The sequence below is a fragment of the Artemia franciscana genome, chromosome 15 (assembly GCF_032884065.1).
Source record: "Artemia franciscana chromosome 15, ASM3288406v1, whole genome shotgun sequence".
Taxonomy (NCBI): Eukaryota; Metazoa; Arthropoda; class Branchiopoda; order Anostraca; family Artemiidae; genus Artemia; species Artemia franciscana.
The window spans coordinates 10,676,011-10,695,556 of NC_088877.1; the positions used below are offsets into that span (position 1 = coordinate 10,676,011).

Below are 19,546 nucleotides of genomic sequence, written 5' to 3' on the forward strand. Positions count from 1 at the left end.
GGACTTTTCCTGTTTGCAATTAGGTATATATCTAGGTATTAAAAAAAAAGTTGGGATTTCAAGCTTGTCCCGAAGTCACTTGTGATGATGGTGCTGCATGTTGGGAGACAGTATTACCGTGTTCATTTTACAATCAATTTATCGACAAAGTCGATTCAGGTTTATTGAATGATTATAAGATTAAAACTGATAAGTAATCAAATGAAAAGTTATGATCATACCACGAATTATTTTAAATCCTCTTAAATAACTTGTGTAAAGATCAAAAGTTCTTAATTAGATTGCTTTGGACAGGCACCGTTCATGAAGACATTTTTGGAAGGAAATGAAGACAGGCGAATGCAAACACCAAATTTACCGGTTACCAAAAATTGCCAAGTTCACGTCTGTGTCATATACTTTTTGTCTGTGCACTAGCCTGAAGCCAATGATTCTAAATATAGAAACCGGATGAAGAAACAATATTTTTTTTTTTTTTTTGTAAATCTAGACCGAAGTCACAGCTCGATTCTGACCATTCAAAATATTTGAGAATACATGTTGAAATTATTACAATAATAGTGGAAAACACGCTTTCGTATTATCGTCATAAAAAGTGGTTTTTTCCCTCTTTCAAAGCATAAACTTATCCTTTCAAGACCATCAAAGATCTCATCTGCATTCAAGGCACTTCCTTTTGACTTAATCTACCTATTGAACTTCCAAATAAGTCTTCTACAGCATCTTTATATACTTATCTAGATATACTTCCAGTTTCTCAACAATTTACTTTTGGAGCAATCCAAATTCAATTATGACATTAAGAAATTACCACCATATTACCTCAATCAAAGTTTGTTCTTCCAATCACAAGATTTACATAATTATAACACTCGACAAAAAACAGTATCTACATTGACAAGTATAGTGCTGAGAAATCTAAATTTGCTCCGTTTGTGTCGATAGCCCGGTGCTGGGATGCTCTCAAGTATCTTATTGATAAATTTTCCTCTAGTCATTTGATAAAAAGGAAACTTAAATTTCATTTAGTTCAGGATTATTTTTAATTAAGCATCTTTTTAATAAGGCAAATTTATTTGTATGGTTTGTTGCTCTGGGTGAATTTGGGCCTCTCAGCTATCTTCCAGTATTAATTTACATTTAAAAATATTGAAACTTTCAATTTTTTCAATAATATTGAAAGATCTTGGGCTAGCTGCTACTTTCATATTATTGTTGTGTTATTGTATCTTTGCCATCATGTTTATCTTTGTATTGCAGTGTAAGTTGTTATTGCATCTTTGCCTAGGCCTAGTTTTTCGAGCTTGTCTCCCCATGGGCCTATGACATATATATATACATGTATGTGTGATTAATAAGTAATAAATAAATAAATAAATAAACTCCGAAACTAGAACCCCGATATACTTCAGACATAGAACTATGAAAAAAAGACTTCTGTATATCCGGACAAGAGCACAGCTTGTGATCCATATTTTTTTTGCAAAAAAATCCTATAAACATGTTAAAAACTTTATTATGATACAAACTATTAAAAAAGGAAAGTTTATGCATATAAGAGAAAAAATTAGATAAAAAGCTTATTTTTTCTTCTCCTTCAAAGCAAAAACATATCTTTGTGGAACCATCAAAGGGGGCGAAAACCCTCCTGCATAGTTTGGGTCTTCAAATGAAACATGATAATCATCTTGGGAGGAAGAGGGCAATTCACTGATAATAGCCTTATAGAAACAAGTCGTCTGAGGGTAGAGAGCCATAACTAGAATTAGAAAAATTAATAGATTTATTAATAACAAATTATTAAAAAAAAATTATTAATAAAAATGAAAAAAAAAATAGCACTCTAATGCATTGTAGCAACATTAGTTTGTTGATAGATATAAATATATTTAATATATATATATATATATATATATATATATATATATATATATATATATATATATATATATATATATATATATATATATATATATATAGAATTTAGTAATATAATTTAGAATTATATAATATATATATTATTTTTTTTATTATTTTTTTTATATTATTTATATTATTATATTATAATATATATATTATTATATATATTAATATATATTTTTATATATATTATTATTTAATAATATATTTAGAATTATCCATGAATTCTAAAACATTACATACATTACAGAAGAAATTATCAGTAAAAATTATTTAGTTTCTTTTGAAGCTTTTTTTATACTTGTGATTTTGACGATGCTTTGGTAGTCAAACAGCTCGTGGTAACGAATTGTTAGTAAGGAGCGATTCGGCTCAATAGTAACCGAGACTATAAAAACGGAACTTTGATATCAATATATACATCAAAAGAATCGCATTTTTATGCTGATTTCAAATTTTTATCAAGTTTTGCCAAGTTCAGTCTTACCCATCAAAAGTTACGACCCTGAGAAAATTTGCCTTATTTTCGAAAAAGGTGGAAACACACGTTGAAAGTCATAGAATCTGGGTGAAAATCACCCCATCAGATTCAGTATATCAGAGAACTCTAGTGTAGGTGTTTCAAGCTCCTATCTTCAAAAATGTGGAATTTTGTATTTTTTTATATTTTGTATTTGAAAGATCACGGATGAGCGTTTATTAGTTTTTTTTTTTTTTTTTTTTTTAGGGGTGATCGTATCGACCCAGAGGTCATAGATTATCGCAGGAGGGCCAATTTCAACGGAAATTTAAAGTTCTCGTGCCCTTTTTAAGTAGCCACAAAATGGGAGGGCAACTAGGTCCCCCACGCTCATTTTTTCCTAGTCACCCGATCAGAATTTTAAGATAGCCATTTTGTTCAGCATAGTCGGAAAATTTAATAGCCATGCCCTTATGGATGATTTGATCCCCCACAGTCCCCAGGGAAAGGGCTGCAAGTTGTGAACTTGTGCCTACTGTTCACTTATAGTATAAGTTATTGTGAAGCATGCACACGTTTTCTGGGAGATTTTTTCGGGTGGGAGGGGGGATCAGGGAAAGGGGGTTACGCGGGAGGATCTTTCCATGGAGAAATGTTTCAAGGGGGAAGGGAATTTTCCATGAAGGGGGTGCCGTACTCCATGGAGAAATGTTTCAAGGGGGAAGGGAATTTTCCGTGAAGGGGGTGCCGTACTCCATGGAGAAATGTTTCAAGGGGGAAGGGAATTTTCCATGATTGGGGTGCCGTATTTCCTAGCATTATTTAAGAAACGATCAGAAATTAAATAAAAAAATAAGACTTTTCAAATGGAAGTAAGGAGCAACATTAAAACTTAAAACAAACATAAATTATTGCGTATATCAGGGGGTTCACGCCCTCGTCAATACCTTGCTCTTTACGCTAAAGTTTTTTTTAAAGTACTTTCAAAGGAGCTACTTATTCCAATTAAACGGTCTTTGTGATTCAGGGGTCATTCTTAAAGAATTAGAACATAATTCGAACTTATGCCATATTCTGCCATAGGGCAAAGCCAAACGGGAGCACAAAAACAGAGTCATTAAAGGAGCAAGTCAGTTTTAAATTGAAAGCAAATGATGGCCTTCTAAATTAAAATAGAGGTATCAAAGGAGCAAGCCATTTTTAAATTGAAGGCAAATGATGGCCTTCTAAATTAAAAAAGAGGTATCAAAGGAGCAAAAAAGGAGCAAAAGGAGCAAAGGAGTGCCTCAGATAGCTTTCGGGAATTGAACTTCAAGATTTATTTCCCGAAAATACACCCTGTAAATAAAGACCTGTGTTATAAAACATACACATATGAAGTACATTTTGAGAATAGACCTTTTGGAATTGTTTCCCATAAACTGTATAACATACAAATCAGGGCTTTCGGGAATAAAGCTTTGGAATTTATTTTTGGAAAATACACTCCTGTAAAAGCACCTCTGCATTGTAAAAAACACACATCTGCGATACCTTTCGCGAATAGAGCTCCGCGAATTACTTCATGAAAATACACATTGGAATTGGGGAAAAAAAATACAAATTTCAGGTACATTTCCGCGAATAGAGCTTTGAGATTCTTTTTGCGAAAATGCATCTCCTTGTAAAAACACATTTGAGGTATCTTTCGGAAATAAAGCTTTCGAATATATTTCCCGAAAAAAACACACCTCTATTGAAAAAAAATACACACCTGAGGTACCTTTCGAGAATAGAGCTTCAGGATTTATTTCCGGACTTGCTCTCATTAAAGGCAAGACGACAATTCTTCTTTTACTTAGAATATGCTTCTCTTTTTGCTCCTCATCTATATCAAACACTTCGTACCTGCCTTGAGACTGGGAAAAACTAACTACTTCAGCAAGTATCCAGTTTTCATCGGCTTCTGGACCTTTTACTAACGCGGCAACCATGTCACCAGCCTGTAAATACACGAACTGTGTATAATTTTAAATCTATCAGCTATGAACTAAAATAAAATCTAAACTGAAAAATATAAACCCAAGAAAATAGACAAGACAAACACTTCCTGTCAGAGTAAAAGCGGTCATCGACCCAGAAGTGGCGGAAACTCTCTAGAGAAGTACCACTGCTCTTACTAACCATGTCACCAGCCTGTAAATATATGAACTGTGTATAATTCTACTTCTACTGGCTATGAACTAAAATACAATCTGAACTAGAAAAAAAATAACCCCAAGAAAATAGAAAAGACAAACACGTCCTGTCAGAGTAAAAGTGGCCATCGACACAGAACTGGAGAAATACCACTGCTCTTACTAACCATAAAACCACATCACCAGCCTGTAAATATATGAACGGTGTATAATTCTGCATTTATCAGCTATAAAGTACAATATAATCTGAGCTAGAAAAAAAAGCACGAAAATAGACAAGACACACACGTCCTGTAAGAGTAAAATTGGTCATCGACCCAGAAGTGGCAGAGACTACTGGAGAAATAACACTGCTTTTACTAAGGGTTACTAATAAAGTCATATAATAATCCAAACATAAACGAACGTAAATAACTACCAATAAATAAATGCAACCCAAAGCAAAGAGAAATTACAATAAATATTCAAATCAAACTTCATAAAACGAACACAAATTACCAAAAACAACAGCCCCCTCCCTATGCCCTTTACAGACCAGAACGTCAGATCCGAGCTGTATTTTATTTGTCAAAACATCAACACACCAAGAACGAGAATACAGTAATAGCCAAGATGACTGAAATGAGCTAATGAATGTAGATTGAAAGTTTAATATATGTTGATAATTACTTAGTAAAGTCTCAAAAACTTTGGATTTATTAACATAAGAAAGAGAAAACGTTTAAAACGTGTTCTGCTTTCAATGAAGCGCAAATGATGTTATTGTTATTAGAAGGATGTTATTGTTGTTATTAGCCGTACACGTGTTTTGTAATTTGTGTTCGTTTTAAGTTTGGCTTAATCATTTACTGTAATTAATTTTCGCTTTGGGTCTCATCTATTTCTTGATAGTGATTTAGACTCGCTTTGTGCTTTAGTCAAAATTTGATTTTATTTCTGCTCGTCTTTGGTTTAATGGAGCTCTTTACTGTTCTGTGAAAAAAATCTTTTGGAGGAAGAAACCAATAAAATTCTTTTATTGGTCAATAAAGTAGTATTTGTAAAGTTTGTTCGGCTATTCGCCTTGAGAATCAAGGTTTTAATAATAGTTGTACTATAGAATTTTGGATGGTTTGATACAGGGAATATTATTCAAACAAATGGATTGAAAATCTGAATATTCTTGGCATCCATAGGGCTGAATCTATTTACCTATTATGGTAAAACCAAAACTGTCATCTTAAAACCTATAGCTGTTCCTGAAATATCACAGATACGCCCTTTTGACAACCTTAGATCCACATAGTGCCTTTTCATTTAGCTCAACATCCAAAGCAATACGTCCTGAAAGTTCAAACGTCATAGACATTATACAGACACTCTTTTGAATATCTGGATATACATAGGGTCTTATGATTGAGTTTTAAAATCTCCTCAACTTTCATTCGACTAGTACTCGCAGTAACAAATAGTTGCTGTCACAGTCACATTAGAAGTAGTTAAAGAAGTAGTAGCAGTAGCATCAGCAGTAGTAGTGGTATTAATATTAGTAGTAGCCTTGAAATTTTCAACTTAATATCCATAACCTAAGATACTGTAGGTCCACCCTTTTGATGCCTGGATACATATAGTGTTGTTTGATCGAGTTCAATGTGTCTTTTTCCCTTAATACCCCTAGTTTGTTTCGGACAAACTCAGGATCAAACATTTCCTCCTTTCGTAATGATAAATCATAAATATAAACAATGTGCAAACTGTATAATATTATGACGAAAGTAAAACAGTTCAAAATAGGGATGATACCTTTTTATTGACAGTGAAATATAAAATTATTTAACTGGATATTTCGAACACATATACAGTGTTCATCATCAGCAGTAAAACTGCTGGAAAGGAAAGGCAGTGTGGTCTTCGAAGTTATCTATATAATATTATGATGGCAGGGGGTTAATTGCCTTCCAATTACTTTCAACTATTGACAGTGCACTAGAATTTGAACTTTCAACTGATTGAGCACCCTCCGCGGTTTCTACGACAACTCCTTCCAAATGAAATGGCCTGGTGAAAAAAGAGATAAAAATACTGAGACCTCACTTCGTTCTTCATTTAAAATGTGCTATTGTACTGCCTATAATAATTACAAGGTCAAAACTGATGTTTGACTTATAAGGCGAAGTTATGATTGAACAATTATTGCCAGAAAATATTATCAAAGCTACAGTTATTTCCTCAAAAAAGTAACGTATTTTTATTTTCAAGCTAATTTAGCCACAAAGAAACTAGCATGGTGCGTGCATTAAAACACGTTAACAAGCCTGAGAATTGAACAGGATTAGGGAGAAATTTGAAAGGAGAGTCTTTTTAATAAAGGATTTTCTTTGTTTTGAAACAAGCTTTTTTTAAACACGTTAGCGTGTATTAAAACACCTGAGAACTGAACAGGATTAGGCAGAAATTTGAAAGGAGAGTCTTTTTAATAAAGGATTTTCTTTGTTTTGAAACAAGCTTTTTTTAAACACGTTAGCGTGTGTTAAAACACCTGAGAACTGAACAGGATTAGGCAGAAATTTGAAAGGAGAGTCTTTTCAATAAAAGATTTTCTTAGTTTTGAAACAAGCTTTTTAAACACGTTAGCGTGTATTAAAACACCTGAGAACTGAGCAGGATTAGGCAGAAATTTGAAAGGAGAGGCTTTTTAATGAAGGATTTTCTTTTTCTTTTTAAACACGTTAGCGTGCATTAAACACGCTAAAAGGCCTGAAAACTGAATAGTATTAGAGGGAAATTTGAAAGGAGAGTCTTTCAAACAGTTCGTGGTAACGAACTGAAGTAAGGAGCGACCCGGCTCAATAGTAAACGAAACTGTAAAAAACGAAATTTTGATACTAAAAGATACACAAAAAGAATCGGATTTTCATGCTGATTTTAAATATATAAGTTTCATCAAATTTAGTCTTTGTCATCAGAAGTTACGAGCCTGAGAAAATTTGCCTTATTTTGGAAAATAGGGGGAAACACCCCCTAAAAGTCATAGAATCTTAACAAAAATCACACCATCGCAATCAGCGTATCAGAGAACCCTAATACAAAAATTTCATGCTCCTATCTACAAAAATGTGGAATTTCATATTTTTTTGCCTGAAGACAGATCACGGGTGCGTGTTTATTTTATTTTTTTTCCCCAGGGGTCATCGTATCGACCAAGTGGTCGTAGAATTTCACAAGAGGGCTCATTCTAACGGAAATGAAAAGTTCTAGTGCCCTTTTTAAGTGACAAAAAAAATTGGAGGGGACCTGGGCCCCCTCCCACGCTCATTTTTTACTGTTTTAAAAAGTAGAGTTAAGAGAAAGAGTCAAACTTTAGCGTAAAGAGCGGGGCGTTAATGAGATAGCAGCCCCTTTCATTTACGAAGAAATTTTTGTTCGTTTTAAGTTTTAATGTCGCTCCTTACTTTCTGTTAAAAAAACTTGTTTTTTTTATTTAATTTAATAAAGGATTTTCCTTTTTTTTAAACACGCTAGCGTGCATTAAAATACGCTAACAAGCCTGAGAACTAAACAGGATTAGGGAGAATATAGAAAGGAAAGTCTTTTAAATAAAGTATTTTCTTTTTTTTTGAAACACACTTTTTTAAACGCGTTAGCGTGTATTGAAACACCTGAGAACCGAACAGGATTAGGCAGAAATTTGAAGGGAGAGTCTTTTTAATAAAGGATTTTCTTTTTCTTTTTAAACACGTTAGCGTGCATTAAAATACGGTAAAATGTCTGAAAACTGAATAGTATTAGGGGGAAATTTGAAAGGAGAGTCTTTTTAATAAAGAATTTTCTTTTTTTTTCAAACACACTTTTTTTAAACACGTTAGTGTGAATTAAAATACGCTAACAAGCCTAAGAACTGAACAGGATTAGGGAGAAAATTGAAAGGAGAGTCTTTAAATAAAATATTTTCTTTTCTTTGAAACACGCTTTTTTAAACACGTTAGCGTGTATTGAAACACCTGAGAACTAAACAGGATTAGGCAGAAATTTGAAAGGAGAGCCTTTTTAATATAGTATTTTCTTTTTTTGAAAAACGCTTTTTTAAACACGTTAGCGTGTATTGAAACACCTGAGAACTGAACAGGATTAGGCAGAAATTCGAAAGGAGAGTCTTTTTAATAAAGGATTTTCTTTTTCTGAAACACGCTTTTTTGAAACACGTTAGCGTGCATTAAAACACGCTAACAGGCCTGAAAACTGAACAGTATTAGGGGAAAATTTGAAAGGAGAATCTTTTTAATAAAGGATTTTCTTTTTTTGAAACACGCTTTTTTAAACACGTTAGCGTGTATTGAAACACCTGAGAACTGAACAGGATTAGGCAGAAATTGGAAAGGAGAGTCTTTTTAATAAAGGATTTTCTTTTTCTTTTTAAACACGTTAGCGTGCATTAAAACACGCTAAAAGGCCTGAAAACTGAACAGGATTAGAGAGAAATTTGAAAGGAGAGTCTTTTTAATAAAGGATTTTCTTTTTTAATTTTTTGAAACACATTAGCGTGCATTAAAACACGCTAACAAGCCTGAGAACTGACCAAGATAAGGGAGAAATTTGAAAGGATAATCAAACAGTTCGTGGTAACGAACTGTAGCAAGGAGCGACCCGGCTCAATAGTAACCAAAACTCTAAACAATTGAATTTTGACATCAATAGCTACATCAAAAGAATCATTTAATGCTGATTTTAAATATATAAGTTTCATCAAGTTTAGTCTTACCCATCAAAAGTTACGAGCCTGAGAAAATTTGCCTTATTTAGGAAAATAGGGGGAAATCCCCCTAAAAGTCGTAGGATCTTAGCGAAAATGACACCATCAGATTCAGCGTATCAGAGAACCATACTGTAGAAGTTTCAAGCTCCTATATACAAAAATGTGGAATTTGTATTTTTTGCCAGAAGACAAATCACGGGTGCGTGTTTATTTGGTTTTTTTTTTTTTTTTTTTTTTTTCCAGGGGTCATCGTATCGACCAAGTGGTCCTAGAATGTCGCAAGAGGGCTCATTCTAACGGAAATGAAAAGTTCTAGTGCCCTTTTTAAGTGACCAAAAAAATTGGAGGGCATCTAGGCCCCCTCCCACGCTCATTTTTTTCCCAAAGTCAACGGATCAAAATTTTGATATAGCCATTTTGTTCAGCATAGTCGAAAACCATAATAACTATGTCTTTGGGGATGACTTACTCATAATCCCTGGGGGAGGGGCTGCAAGTTACAAAATTTGACCAGTGTTTACCTATAGTAATGGTTATTGGGAAGTGTACAGACGTTTTCAGGGGGATTTTGTTTTGTTTGGGGGTGGGGCTGAGGAGAGGGGGCTATGTTGGAGGATCTTTCCTTGGAGGAATCTGTCATGGGGGAAGAAAAATTCAATGAAAAGGGCGCAGGATTCTCTAGCATTACTATAAGAAAACAATGAAAAATAAACATGAAAACGTTTTTTCAAATGAAAGGAAGAAGTAGCATTGAAACTTAAAACGAACAGAGATTATTACGCATATGAGGGGTTCTAAAAATACTTTAGCATAAAGAGCGAGGTATTTAGGAGGAGATAAATATCTTGCTCTTTATGCTAAAGTATTTTTAGTAATTTCAACTATTTATTCTACGGCCTTTCTGATTCAGGGGCCATTCTTAAATAATTGGGACAAAACTTACGATTTAGTGTAAAGAAGGAGGTATTAACGAGGGTACAAACCCCCTCAAATACATAATAAAAATTAAAGAATATAAAAGTTTGTTACGTAAGATAATTCTAAAGTTACGTATATTTTTTGCTAATAAAAAAAATTCGTTAAAATTAAAATTAATAGTTGCCTTTTTATGTAACCGAAAAATTGCATGGCAACTAGGCCTCCTTCCCCATCCCATATTTCTCAAAATCGTATGACCAAAACTAAGAGAAAGCCATTTAGCCAAAAAAGGAATTAATATGCAAATTTCATTTGAATAGTGTACGTGTGGAGAGTCAAAATCAAACATGCATTAATTCAAAAACGTTCAGAAATTACATAAAAAAAACTAGTTTTTTTAACTGAAAGTAAGGAGCGACATTAAAACTTAAAACGAACAGAAATTACTCCGTATATGAAATGGATTGTCCCCTCCGCAATCCCTCGCTCTTTACGCTAAAGTTTGACTCTTTGCCACAATTCTGCTTTTTAAAACAATTAAAAGCTTTAGCGTAAAGAGCGAGGGATTGCGGAGGGGACAATCCATTTCATATACGGAGTAATTTCTGTTCGTTTTAAGTTTTAATGTCGCTCCTTACTTTCAGTTAAAAAACTAGTTTTTTTATGTAATCTTTTAATAAAGGATTTCTTTTTTTTAAACACCCTTTTCTTAAACAAGTTAGCGTGCATTAAAACACGCTAACAAGCCTGAATACTGAACAGTATTAGGAGGAAATTTGAAAGGAGAGTCTTTTTAATAAAGGATTTTTGTTTTTTGTAAGCATCCGTCGTTCGTTTTGCTCATTCAAAGTGGCATGTTGCCACATTCTTTTTGGCTCTTCAACATTTAGTTGGTCTAATATACTATTAGACCAACATGGAACGACCGGTTGGAGCAAAATAGCCGCAATTCGGCATGTCTCAAGACATATGCCGATTATTTGGTCTTTGCTATACTTCTCCAATGTCCAAGTTCTTTTCGACGTTATAATAGCGTCAGCACTTTTTATTGCATCCACAATTTCCTCAATTCCTTCAAAGAACTTGAAATTTTCAAAATTTTTTGAGACCTTTAAACTCAGATTTTTCAAAATCTCTATAAGTTTCAGGAAACAGGCATCTTCAGACAGGATTTTGACGCTAAACCCTGGCACTTCTTGGTCAGGATTTAGCGAAATGCTTGTACAACGCTCGAATAGGTTAGAAAATTTGTTCACAAGCTCGGAGTTATGAAGATTGACTAACCTAGAGAATTGAAAATGGTTGTCTGCGTTGTCTTTGCTTTTTAATAAAAAGTACCGGATGCTACTTGCATTAATTTTTTGAGGTTGTGGAACACCAACTAGTCCTTGCAATTTAAGCAAGGAGTCATTGGTAGCGACCAATTCTTCTGGGGCATCATTAGTGCTTTCCAGATTCACTGAATTGCCCGTTGATTTGGACATTTTAACCCATTTCTTTTTTTTATTTTCTTCCGATTTTTCTGGATTTTCGACCAACCAGTGACCATGCACAAAAATTTGCTTCGGTAGCTCTAAACCAAGAGCCAAAAGAATAGCCGGCCAATAAATGGCATGGAATTTCAGGATATCCTTGCCTATAACCTGAATGTCAGGAGGCCAAACATATGGTTCATTGGGATATCCTGTCGCAGTCAAATAACTACACAAGGCATCAAACCACACATGTATAGTTTGACTGGGGTCACCTGGAACCTGTATTCCCCATGGAGTCTTGCTCCTTAGGCGAGAGATTGACCAGTTGTTGAGCTCATCTTTTTCCAAGTCCTTGAGGATTTGTTCTCTATAAGACAGGCTTGACTGGTTCTCCGGTATTTCTGGCTTGATTGGAGAGTTACACCTAAGCCATTTTATAATACAATCCTTTAACGTAGCTCCGTCCTTCAATGTCAAAAGACTAAATACATAGTTTTCCTCTTGAAAAGGCTCCACGGGTCGTCTGGAGTCCCGTGAAACTCTTTTTTTGTCAATAATAATTGTTTTTGATTCAGTAACAACGTCTTCATCCTCGGCGCAGTAGTATCCGCTATACGGACATTTTTTAATATAGCCAGTTTTGGCTAATTTCGTCCATATTGCCTGAACAACATTACTATGTCTAGTATCCGTGGTACGAATAAATGTACTTGGACTGCATCCAAGAGCTCTAATTACATCAGCAAAGGACTTTGCTATTAAATCGCATTGCTCCTGAGCAGTCCGATCATGTTTCTTGGCTGTTTTTTCTATCTTTTGACCGTGTTCATCAGCACCGGTCACATAGAATACAATTTTGTTGATCAGGGCCTGATAACGAGCCATTCCATCAACCATAATACTGGTGTAAGCATGGCCAATATGAGGATATCCATTGGCGTAGAATATAGGGGTTGTAATTAAAAAATTGCAACCTCTTTTTTTAGGACAAACATCTTCTGGATCCTCGGATTCTTCGTTTGCTTTTGCTGTTCTGTATTTTCTAACAGCCCATAAGATTGTGAATCCAGTACATAGTACTGAACCGCCAACTAATATTTTTTTTAAATACTGCATTACTTTGTCTTTTTTACAATAATCATCACTGTGCGATCTATCTCTTTTATTGACTTAGTGACGTCATTAATTTTTTCAGCTATGACGTTTTTTTTTTTTTTTAATTGATGTTACTCTATATACGCTGCTATTATTTTCAAATAGTTTGAATTAGGTTTATAAAAGACGTGACGTCACTTTGACAGTACTTTCATGATCTTTTAAAAAAAGAAGAAGAAGAATGCAGATCTAAGATGCTAAAATAAACCTAAAAGCTATGTCAACAGTCCAATAATTAGCCAGAGGATCAGTTTCATCAAAAACCTTGAGGGGGGGGGGATAAAGTTGGCACCGATTTTCCCAAACCAAATGACAATGAGTTTAAGTGTTTCCCCTCGGGATATTCCCCCAATGGAAAATTGCTCCATCACAAAAATTGGGAAGCCAAAGAGAAAGGACCAAATAGCTACCCCAAAATGTCAATCAGATGTTCTAAGGAGTAACATAATGACGACATATCAAAAGCAATTTTAGGACAGGGGCTGCTTAACACGAGGTGAGGATGAGGAAGGGGGAGTCCCCTTCTTATATGGACTAAATTGTACTTTGATTGTCTTTTGTGTCTTTTGAATAAGTTTTACATCCCATTCAAGTTCTGAAATTTTGAACTTGAATGCTATTTCGTTCCTGAAATTTTGCATCGATGCCATTTGGATAAACTGGGTGCACTTGGACTCCTTTCATTTATTTCAATAATGATAGGAGTTGTAGCAGTAGCAGTCGCAAATAGTTACAGTCACAATCGCAAGCAATCACAGTCGCAGTCACAAGTAGTCTCGGTCACAGTCGCAGAAGTATAAATAGTAGCAGTAACATTAGTGGTAACCTTTAAAGTTTCAACTTAAAATCCATAGCCTTAGATACTACAAATCCACCCATTTGAAAACATGGATACACATAGCGTCTTTCGATCTAGGTCAACATTCCCGAAGCTTTGCCTTAATACCCTTAGCCATTTTGGACACACCCAGGATCAAACATTCCCCTCTTTCGCAATGGTAAATCCTAAATCTAGCCATCGGGCAAACTGCATAATTTACAACCCTTTCCCCCAGGGCCATGGGGACGGGGCTATGGGGGACCATATTATCCCCAGAAGCATAGTTATTGCACCTTTCCACTATTTTGAACAAGATTGCTAACTCAAAAATTTTGACAACTATTCAGAGGGGGCATCTAAAATTGTGGTGGGGTTATTTTAGGCAGTGCTGCCTATAGTCATAACAAGCTGAAAGCCTGTTCTTCAGTGTATAAGGCATAGCCACGATTGAAAAATCATTGAAAGAAAGCGTTATCAAAGCTACTTTTATTTCATTAACTAACTTACATAAATATCTTTTCAAGCAGACTTAGATGCAAACAAATTTAATGCTTAAAAAAAAAAACAATATATAAGTGCCGAAGATATCAAAAACAAAATGGTGCGTATTTTTAAAGAGACCGATAGCTCAGAGGCTCACTGACCAATTCGAAAGGGGGGAAAACCATCTTCCCTCACCTCTTAGTTTTTAAAAAGCAGGTTGAAAGTAGCGTACTAGTACCAAAAATTATATGTGATGAAAAAGCGTAAAACTTGCCTCCCCCCTTCTTTCCATCAAAATAGGATTTCTAGGATTATATTTTAAACAATTAACAAAATATACTAAAAAACTACAAAATATAACAAATATAAAACAACTAGCTGTTCGTGTAGAGCTTCGCGCCACACCAACACCTAGATGGTGGGGGCGCTTCACACACACCCCTAACCCCCCCATATCCCAACATACAACATGCAACATATAATTGCCCATGGGAAAAACAATCCTTATTCAGATCTACACCGCATTTTTCTAATGATTGCCCTTGAGCTTTATTGATAGTGATTACTAGTCGAATATTCCCTGTGTCCCCGTCGTCATTTATATATCCCCCTTGTGCCCCCCCCGGCGTCCCCGTTGTAGTTGTGTCCCTGTGTCCTGGTCGTTATTTATATTCTATGAGTACCGGTGTCCCGGTCGTCATTTGTGTTCCGGTGTCCCGGTCTGTAATTTCTCTTTGAGTGTCCCGGTTGTCATTTATATTCCCTGTATCCCGGTCATCATTTGTGTCCCGGTGCCCCGGTCTGTAACGTCACCCATATACAAAGCCCTATATACTTATAATGACGTCATATGCAAACCCTCTTTTTACAAAAAAAAAAACATACAAAAAAACAAACATGCATACAACTTATTTTTATATATATAAATGACGGAAAACTCAAAACAAGTTCTTTCCTGCTTTGCAATTATCCTAGAATGCATATTATGACGTAGAATGTGTGACTGTATGACGGAAGACTCAATAAAAGCTCTTTCTTGCTTTGTAATTATCCTAGAACGTATTGTATGAGGCATTAATGCATGAGGTAGAATGTAGAATGACGGAAGACTCAATACAAGTTCCTTCCTGCTTTGCAACTACCGTAGAATGTGTTGAATCTCATTTCAAGCAATTAAGGCTTTGCATTGACGCATACGATTACATCCTCATCAATGTTATTTAAAATAAAACTGACGCTTAAATGAATCTATAACAAGAGAAAAAGTCTCTCAGAGTAAAGGTGTAACGAGTCTTTTTTTACATTTTTAAAGCACCGTAGCTAAGATTAGGTAGTTTTGAGACTGGAACATTAATTATTAATAGTCAGTATTATCTTAAGCCGTCCTGGCTGAGTGGTTGGTGGGCTGGCGTGGGAATTCTTTGTCCCAGGGGCAAGGGTTTAATCCCAGTTGTGACCAGTTATTTAGTTTGGGACGAGGGTCAGTGGCGTGACTCTGTAAGCTCAGCCAGAGTCAACCCAGCTCTAAATGGGTACCTGGAGAAATCTGGGGAAGGTAAGCAGGAAGGGTGTGGGAAAACACATGATGGTTGGCCCCCAACCCTCCATTGCACTTCCTGGCTGAAGAGCCATGAAACGGAGATCAGCACCGCCGGTTTGGACCTTAAGGGTCTAGTGTCGTCTTACTTACTAGTATTATCTTGTTTAATAGTTAGTTCATTGATACATTAATACTTTACTAATAACTAGAAAAATTCTAGCTCTTACCAAAAATTAAGACTGTCGACCTTAAAAGTGTCTCACAAAATTAGCAGAAAATTGGGAATCAATTTTAGAGAGAGCTTTAAAAGCAGGTGTCTCAAAAATTATTTATCTGGACCAGCGCCGTATTGCCGGTTTGAGCCCCTCGCCTTCAAAATACTTCTACGCCTCGTAGAGTGGTGGCAAATGTGGGGAAAAAAAAATTCTAAAAATTGAGGAACGTTTCTTCAACCCGTAAGCTAGTCTAATAATTGCAGGCAAAAAAATATTTCTTACAAAAAATTGAAGTACATTTCTTTGACTCAAAAACTGGTCTAATAAGAGCAGGTAAAAAAAACATTTCTCTCGCAACAAATATAGGAACATTTCTTCGACTCGTAAACTGGTCTAATAAGTACAAGTAAAAAAAAAAATCCAAAAAAATTAGGAACATTTCTTCGACGCGTATACTAGTCTTATAAGTGAAGGTATAAAAATATTTATCCCAAAAATTGAGGAACATTTCTTCGACTCATAAACTGGTCTAATAAGAGAATGTAAAAAAAAAAAATCCTCACAAAAAATTTTAAGTGGATTTCTTCGACTCGTAAACTGGTCTAATAAGTGTAGGTAAAAAAAAAAATCTATCTCCCAAAGAATTGAGGAAAATTTATTCGACTCGTAAACTGGTCTAATAGGTGCAGGTAAGAAAATATTTCTCCCATAAAATTAGGAACATTTCTTCGACGCGTAAACTGGTCTTATGAGTGAAGGTAAAAAAAATCTTTCTCCCAAAGAATTGAGGAAAATTTATTCGACTCGTAAACTGGTCTAATAGGTACAGGTAAGAAAATATTTCTCCCCTAAAATTAGGAACATTTCTTCGACTCGTATGCTGGTCTAATAAGTGCAGATAAAAAAAGTTCTCTCAAGAAATTGAGGAACATTTCTTTGACTCGTCTAATAAGTGCACTAGTCTAATTAGTAGTCTGATAAGTGCACGTAAAAAAATATTTCTTCCAAAAAATTAGGAAAGTTTATTTGACTCGTAAACTTGTCTAATAACTACTTGTAAAAAATATTTGTCCCAAAAAATCAAGTAACATTTATTCGACTCGTAAACTGGTCTAACAATTGCAGGTAAAAAAAAATTCTTCAAAAAGTTAATAAACATTTCTTCGACTCGTAAACTGGTCTAATAAGAGTAGGTAAAAAATATTTCTCCAAAAAAATAGGAACGTTTCTACGACTCGTAAACTGGTCTAATGAATGCAGGTAAAAAAATAGTTTTTTCGTAAAACTGAGGAGCATTTCTTCGTCTCGTAAACTGGATGTTGATGTTATTTCCAGTGTTATTGTGGCTGAGTTTCCTTGTTTGCTGTTAACGGGATAACGCTATTGCATTACTTTGAGGTTATTTTCATATTGATCTCTACCCTCTAAAGATAGATTTATAGTTAAACTAAATTGAGAGATCTTGTCCACTCTCTAGGTATTTTCATTAGCGCCATCTTTTTTCTCAAGTATACTGGCACGTCACCTATATTTGCAATTTCATTTGGTGCCATCTTTGATCCCATATCTAAGCCTGGCTTCAGTACACAGAATGGACTAAATTGAACATTTTTTGAAACCCTTGATCATCTATTAGACCAGACAAACCTCTGCAGCCCAAATTTATTTCAGGCAATGCTGCAAAATCACGGCTATTAGATAGTGATTTACTCGGAAAATGAGTTCAAAAGAGTTCGGCAGTCCCCGAAAAAAGGGGTAGATGCGTGCGAAGGTTGCAAAAAAAAATTTAATGGATGATTCGGCAGCATTTCTGCCTGATGGCTGTGAAAAATGGCATTGTATTGACTGTGTAGAAATAAGCGAGCCAAAATATCAACTTTTCACAAAGATGAGTCGGAGATTAGGTTCATTTTGGCGGTGTCCAATTTGCAAACAGAAAAGGCCAATGTCCAAATCTGATGTCAATTGGCGGTGTCAAAACTGAGGAACATTTCATCGACTCATAAACTGGTCAAATATGGGCAGGTAAAAATAAATTTCTCCCAAAAAATTGAGGAATATTTCTTCGACTCGTATACTAGTCTAATAAGAGCAAGTAAAAAAATAATTATCCCCAAAAACTTTGCAAGTATTTGCAAAAAAACTATTTTTCCAAAAAATTATGGAACATTTCTTCGAATCGTAAACTGGTCTAATAAGTGCAGGTAAAAAATATTTCTTCCAAAAACTTGAGGAACATTTCTTCGAATCGTTAACTGGTCTAATAAGTGCAGGTAAAAAAAAATATTTCTTCCGAAAAATTGAGGAGCATTTCTTCGTGTCATACACTGGTCTAATAAGTGCAGGTAAAAAAATATTTCTTCGAAAAAATAAAGGAGCATTTCTTCGAATCGTAAACTGGTCTAATAAGTGCAGGTAAAAAATATTTCTTCGAAAAAATTGAGGAGTATTTCTTCGAATCGTAAACTGGTCTAATAAGTGCAGGTAAAAAAAAATACTTCTTCCAAAAAATTGAGGAACATTTCTTCGTATCATACACTGGTCTAATAAGTGCAGGTAAAAAAATATTTCTTCTGTAAAACTGAGGAGCATTTCCTCGTTTCGTAAACTAGTCTAATAGGTGCAGGCAAAAAAAAAATTATCTCACCCGAAAAATTGAGGAACATTACTTTGAATCGTTAACTGGTCTAATAAGTACAGGTAAAAAAATATTTCTTCCAAAAAATTGAGCATTTCTTCGAATCGTAAACTGGTCTAATATGCACAGGTAAAAAACTATTTTACCAAAAAAAAAAAATTAGGAACTTTTCTTCGCCTCGTAAACTGGTCTAATATGTACAAGCAAAAAAAAAATTTATCCCAAAAAATTGAGGAACATTTCTTCGTATCGTAAACCAGTCTAAAATGTGCCGGTAAAAATCAGTTTCTCCCAAGAAATCGAGGAGCATTTCTTCGAGTCGTAAACTGGTCTAATAAGTTCAGTTATAAAAAAATTCTTCCAAAAAATTGAGGAACATTTCTTCGGATTGTAAACTGGTCTAATAAGAGTAGGTAAAAAAATTATTTCTTCCAAAAAACTGAGGAGCATTTCTTCGAATCATAAACTGGTCTAATAAGCGCAGGTAAAAGACTTTTTCTCCCAAAAAATTGAGGAGCATTTCTTCGTTTAGTAAACCAGTCTAATATATGCAGGTAAATAAATATTTCTCCCAAAAAATTGAGGAGCATTTCTTCGTATCGTAAACTGGTCTAATAAGTGCAGGTAAAAAATATTTCTTCTCAAAAATTGGGGAGCATTTCTTCGTTTAGTAAACCAGTCTAATATGTGCAGGTAAATAAATATTTGTCCCAAAAAATTGAGGAGCATTTCTTCGTATCGTAAACTGGTCTAATAAGTGCCAGGTAAAAAATATTTCTTCTCAAAAATTGAGGAGCATTTCTTCGTTTAGTAAACCAGTCTAATATGTGCAGGTAAATAAATATTTCTCCCAAAAAATTGAGGAGCATTTCTTCGTATCGTAAACTGGTCTAATAAGTGCAGGTAAAAAATATTTCTTCTCAAAAATTGAGGTTCTTCGTTTAGTAAATCAGTCTAATATGTGCAGGTAAATAAATATTTCTCCCGAAAAATTGAGGAGCATTTCTTCGTAT

The 19,546-nt window shown here is 34.7% G+C and overlaps 1 protein-coding gene across 2 annotated transcripts in view; it reads right to left on the minus strand.

The window, feature by feature from the left end:
• Positions 1-1,498: 1,498 nt before the first annotated feature.
• LOC136036043 (SAGA-associated factor 29-like) overlaps positions 1,499-19,546 on the minus strand; it is a 54,074-nt gene continuing 36,026 nt past the window's right edge. Inside the window, exons 5-6 of one of the 2 annotated variants that reach the window (XM_065717978.1) lie at positions 4,134-4,362; positions 1,499-1,759 (exon numbers count right to left, since the gene is read on the minus strand). In XM_065717978.1, coding sequence (XP_065574050.1) covers positions 1,581-1,759; positions 4,134-4,362 — 408 coding nt within the window. In that variant the 3' untranslated portion in view covers positions 1,499-1,580. The remainder of the gene's footprint in view (positions 1,760-4,133; positions 4,363-19,546) is intronic. The other variant, XM_065717979.1, reaches the window with a different exon arrangement.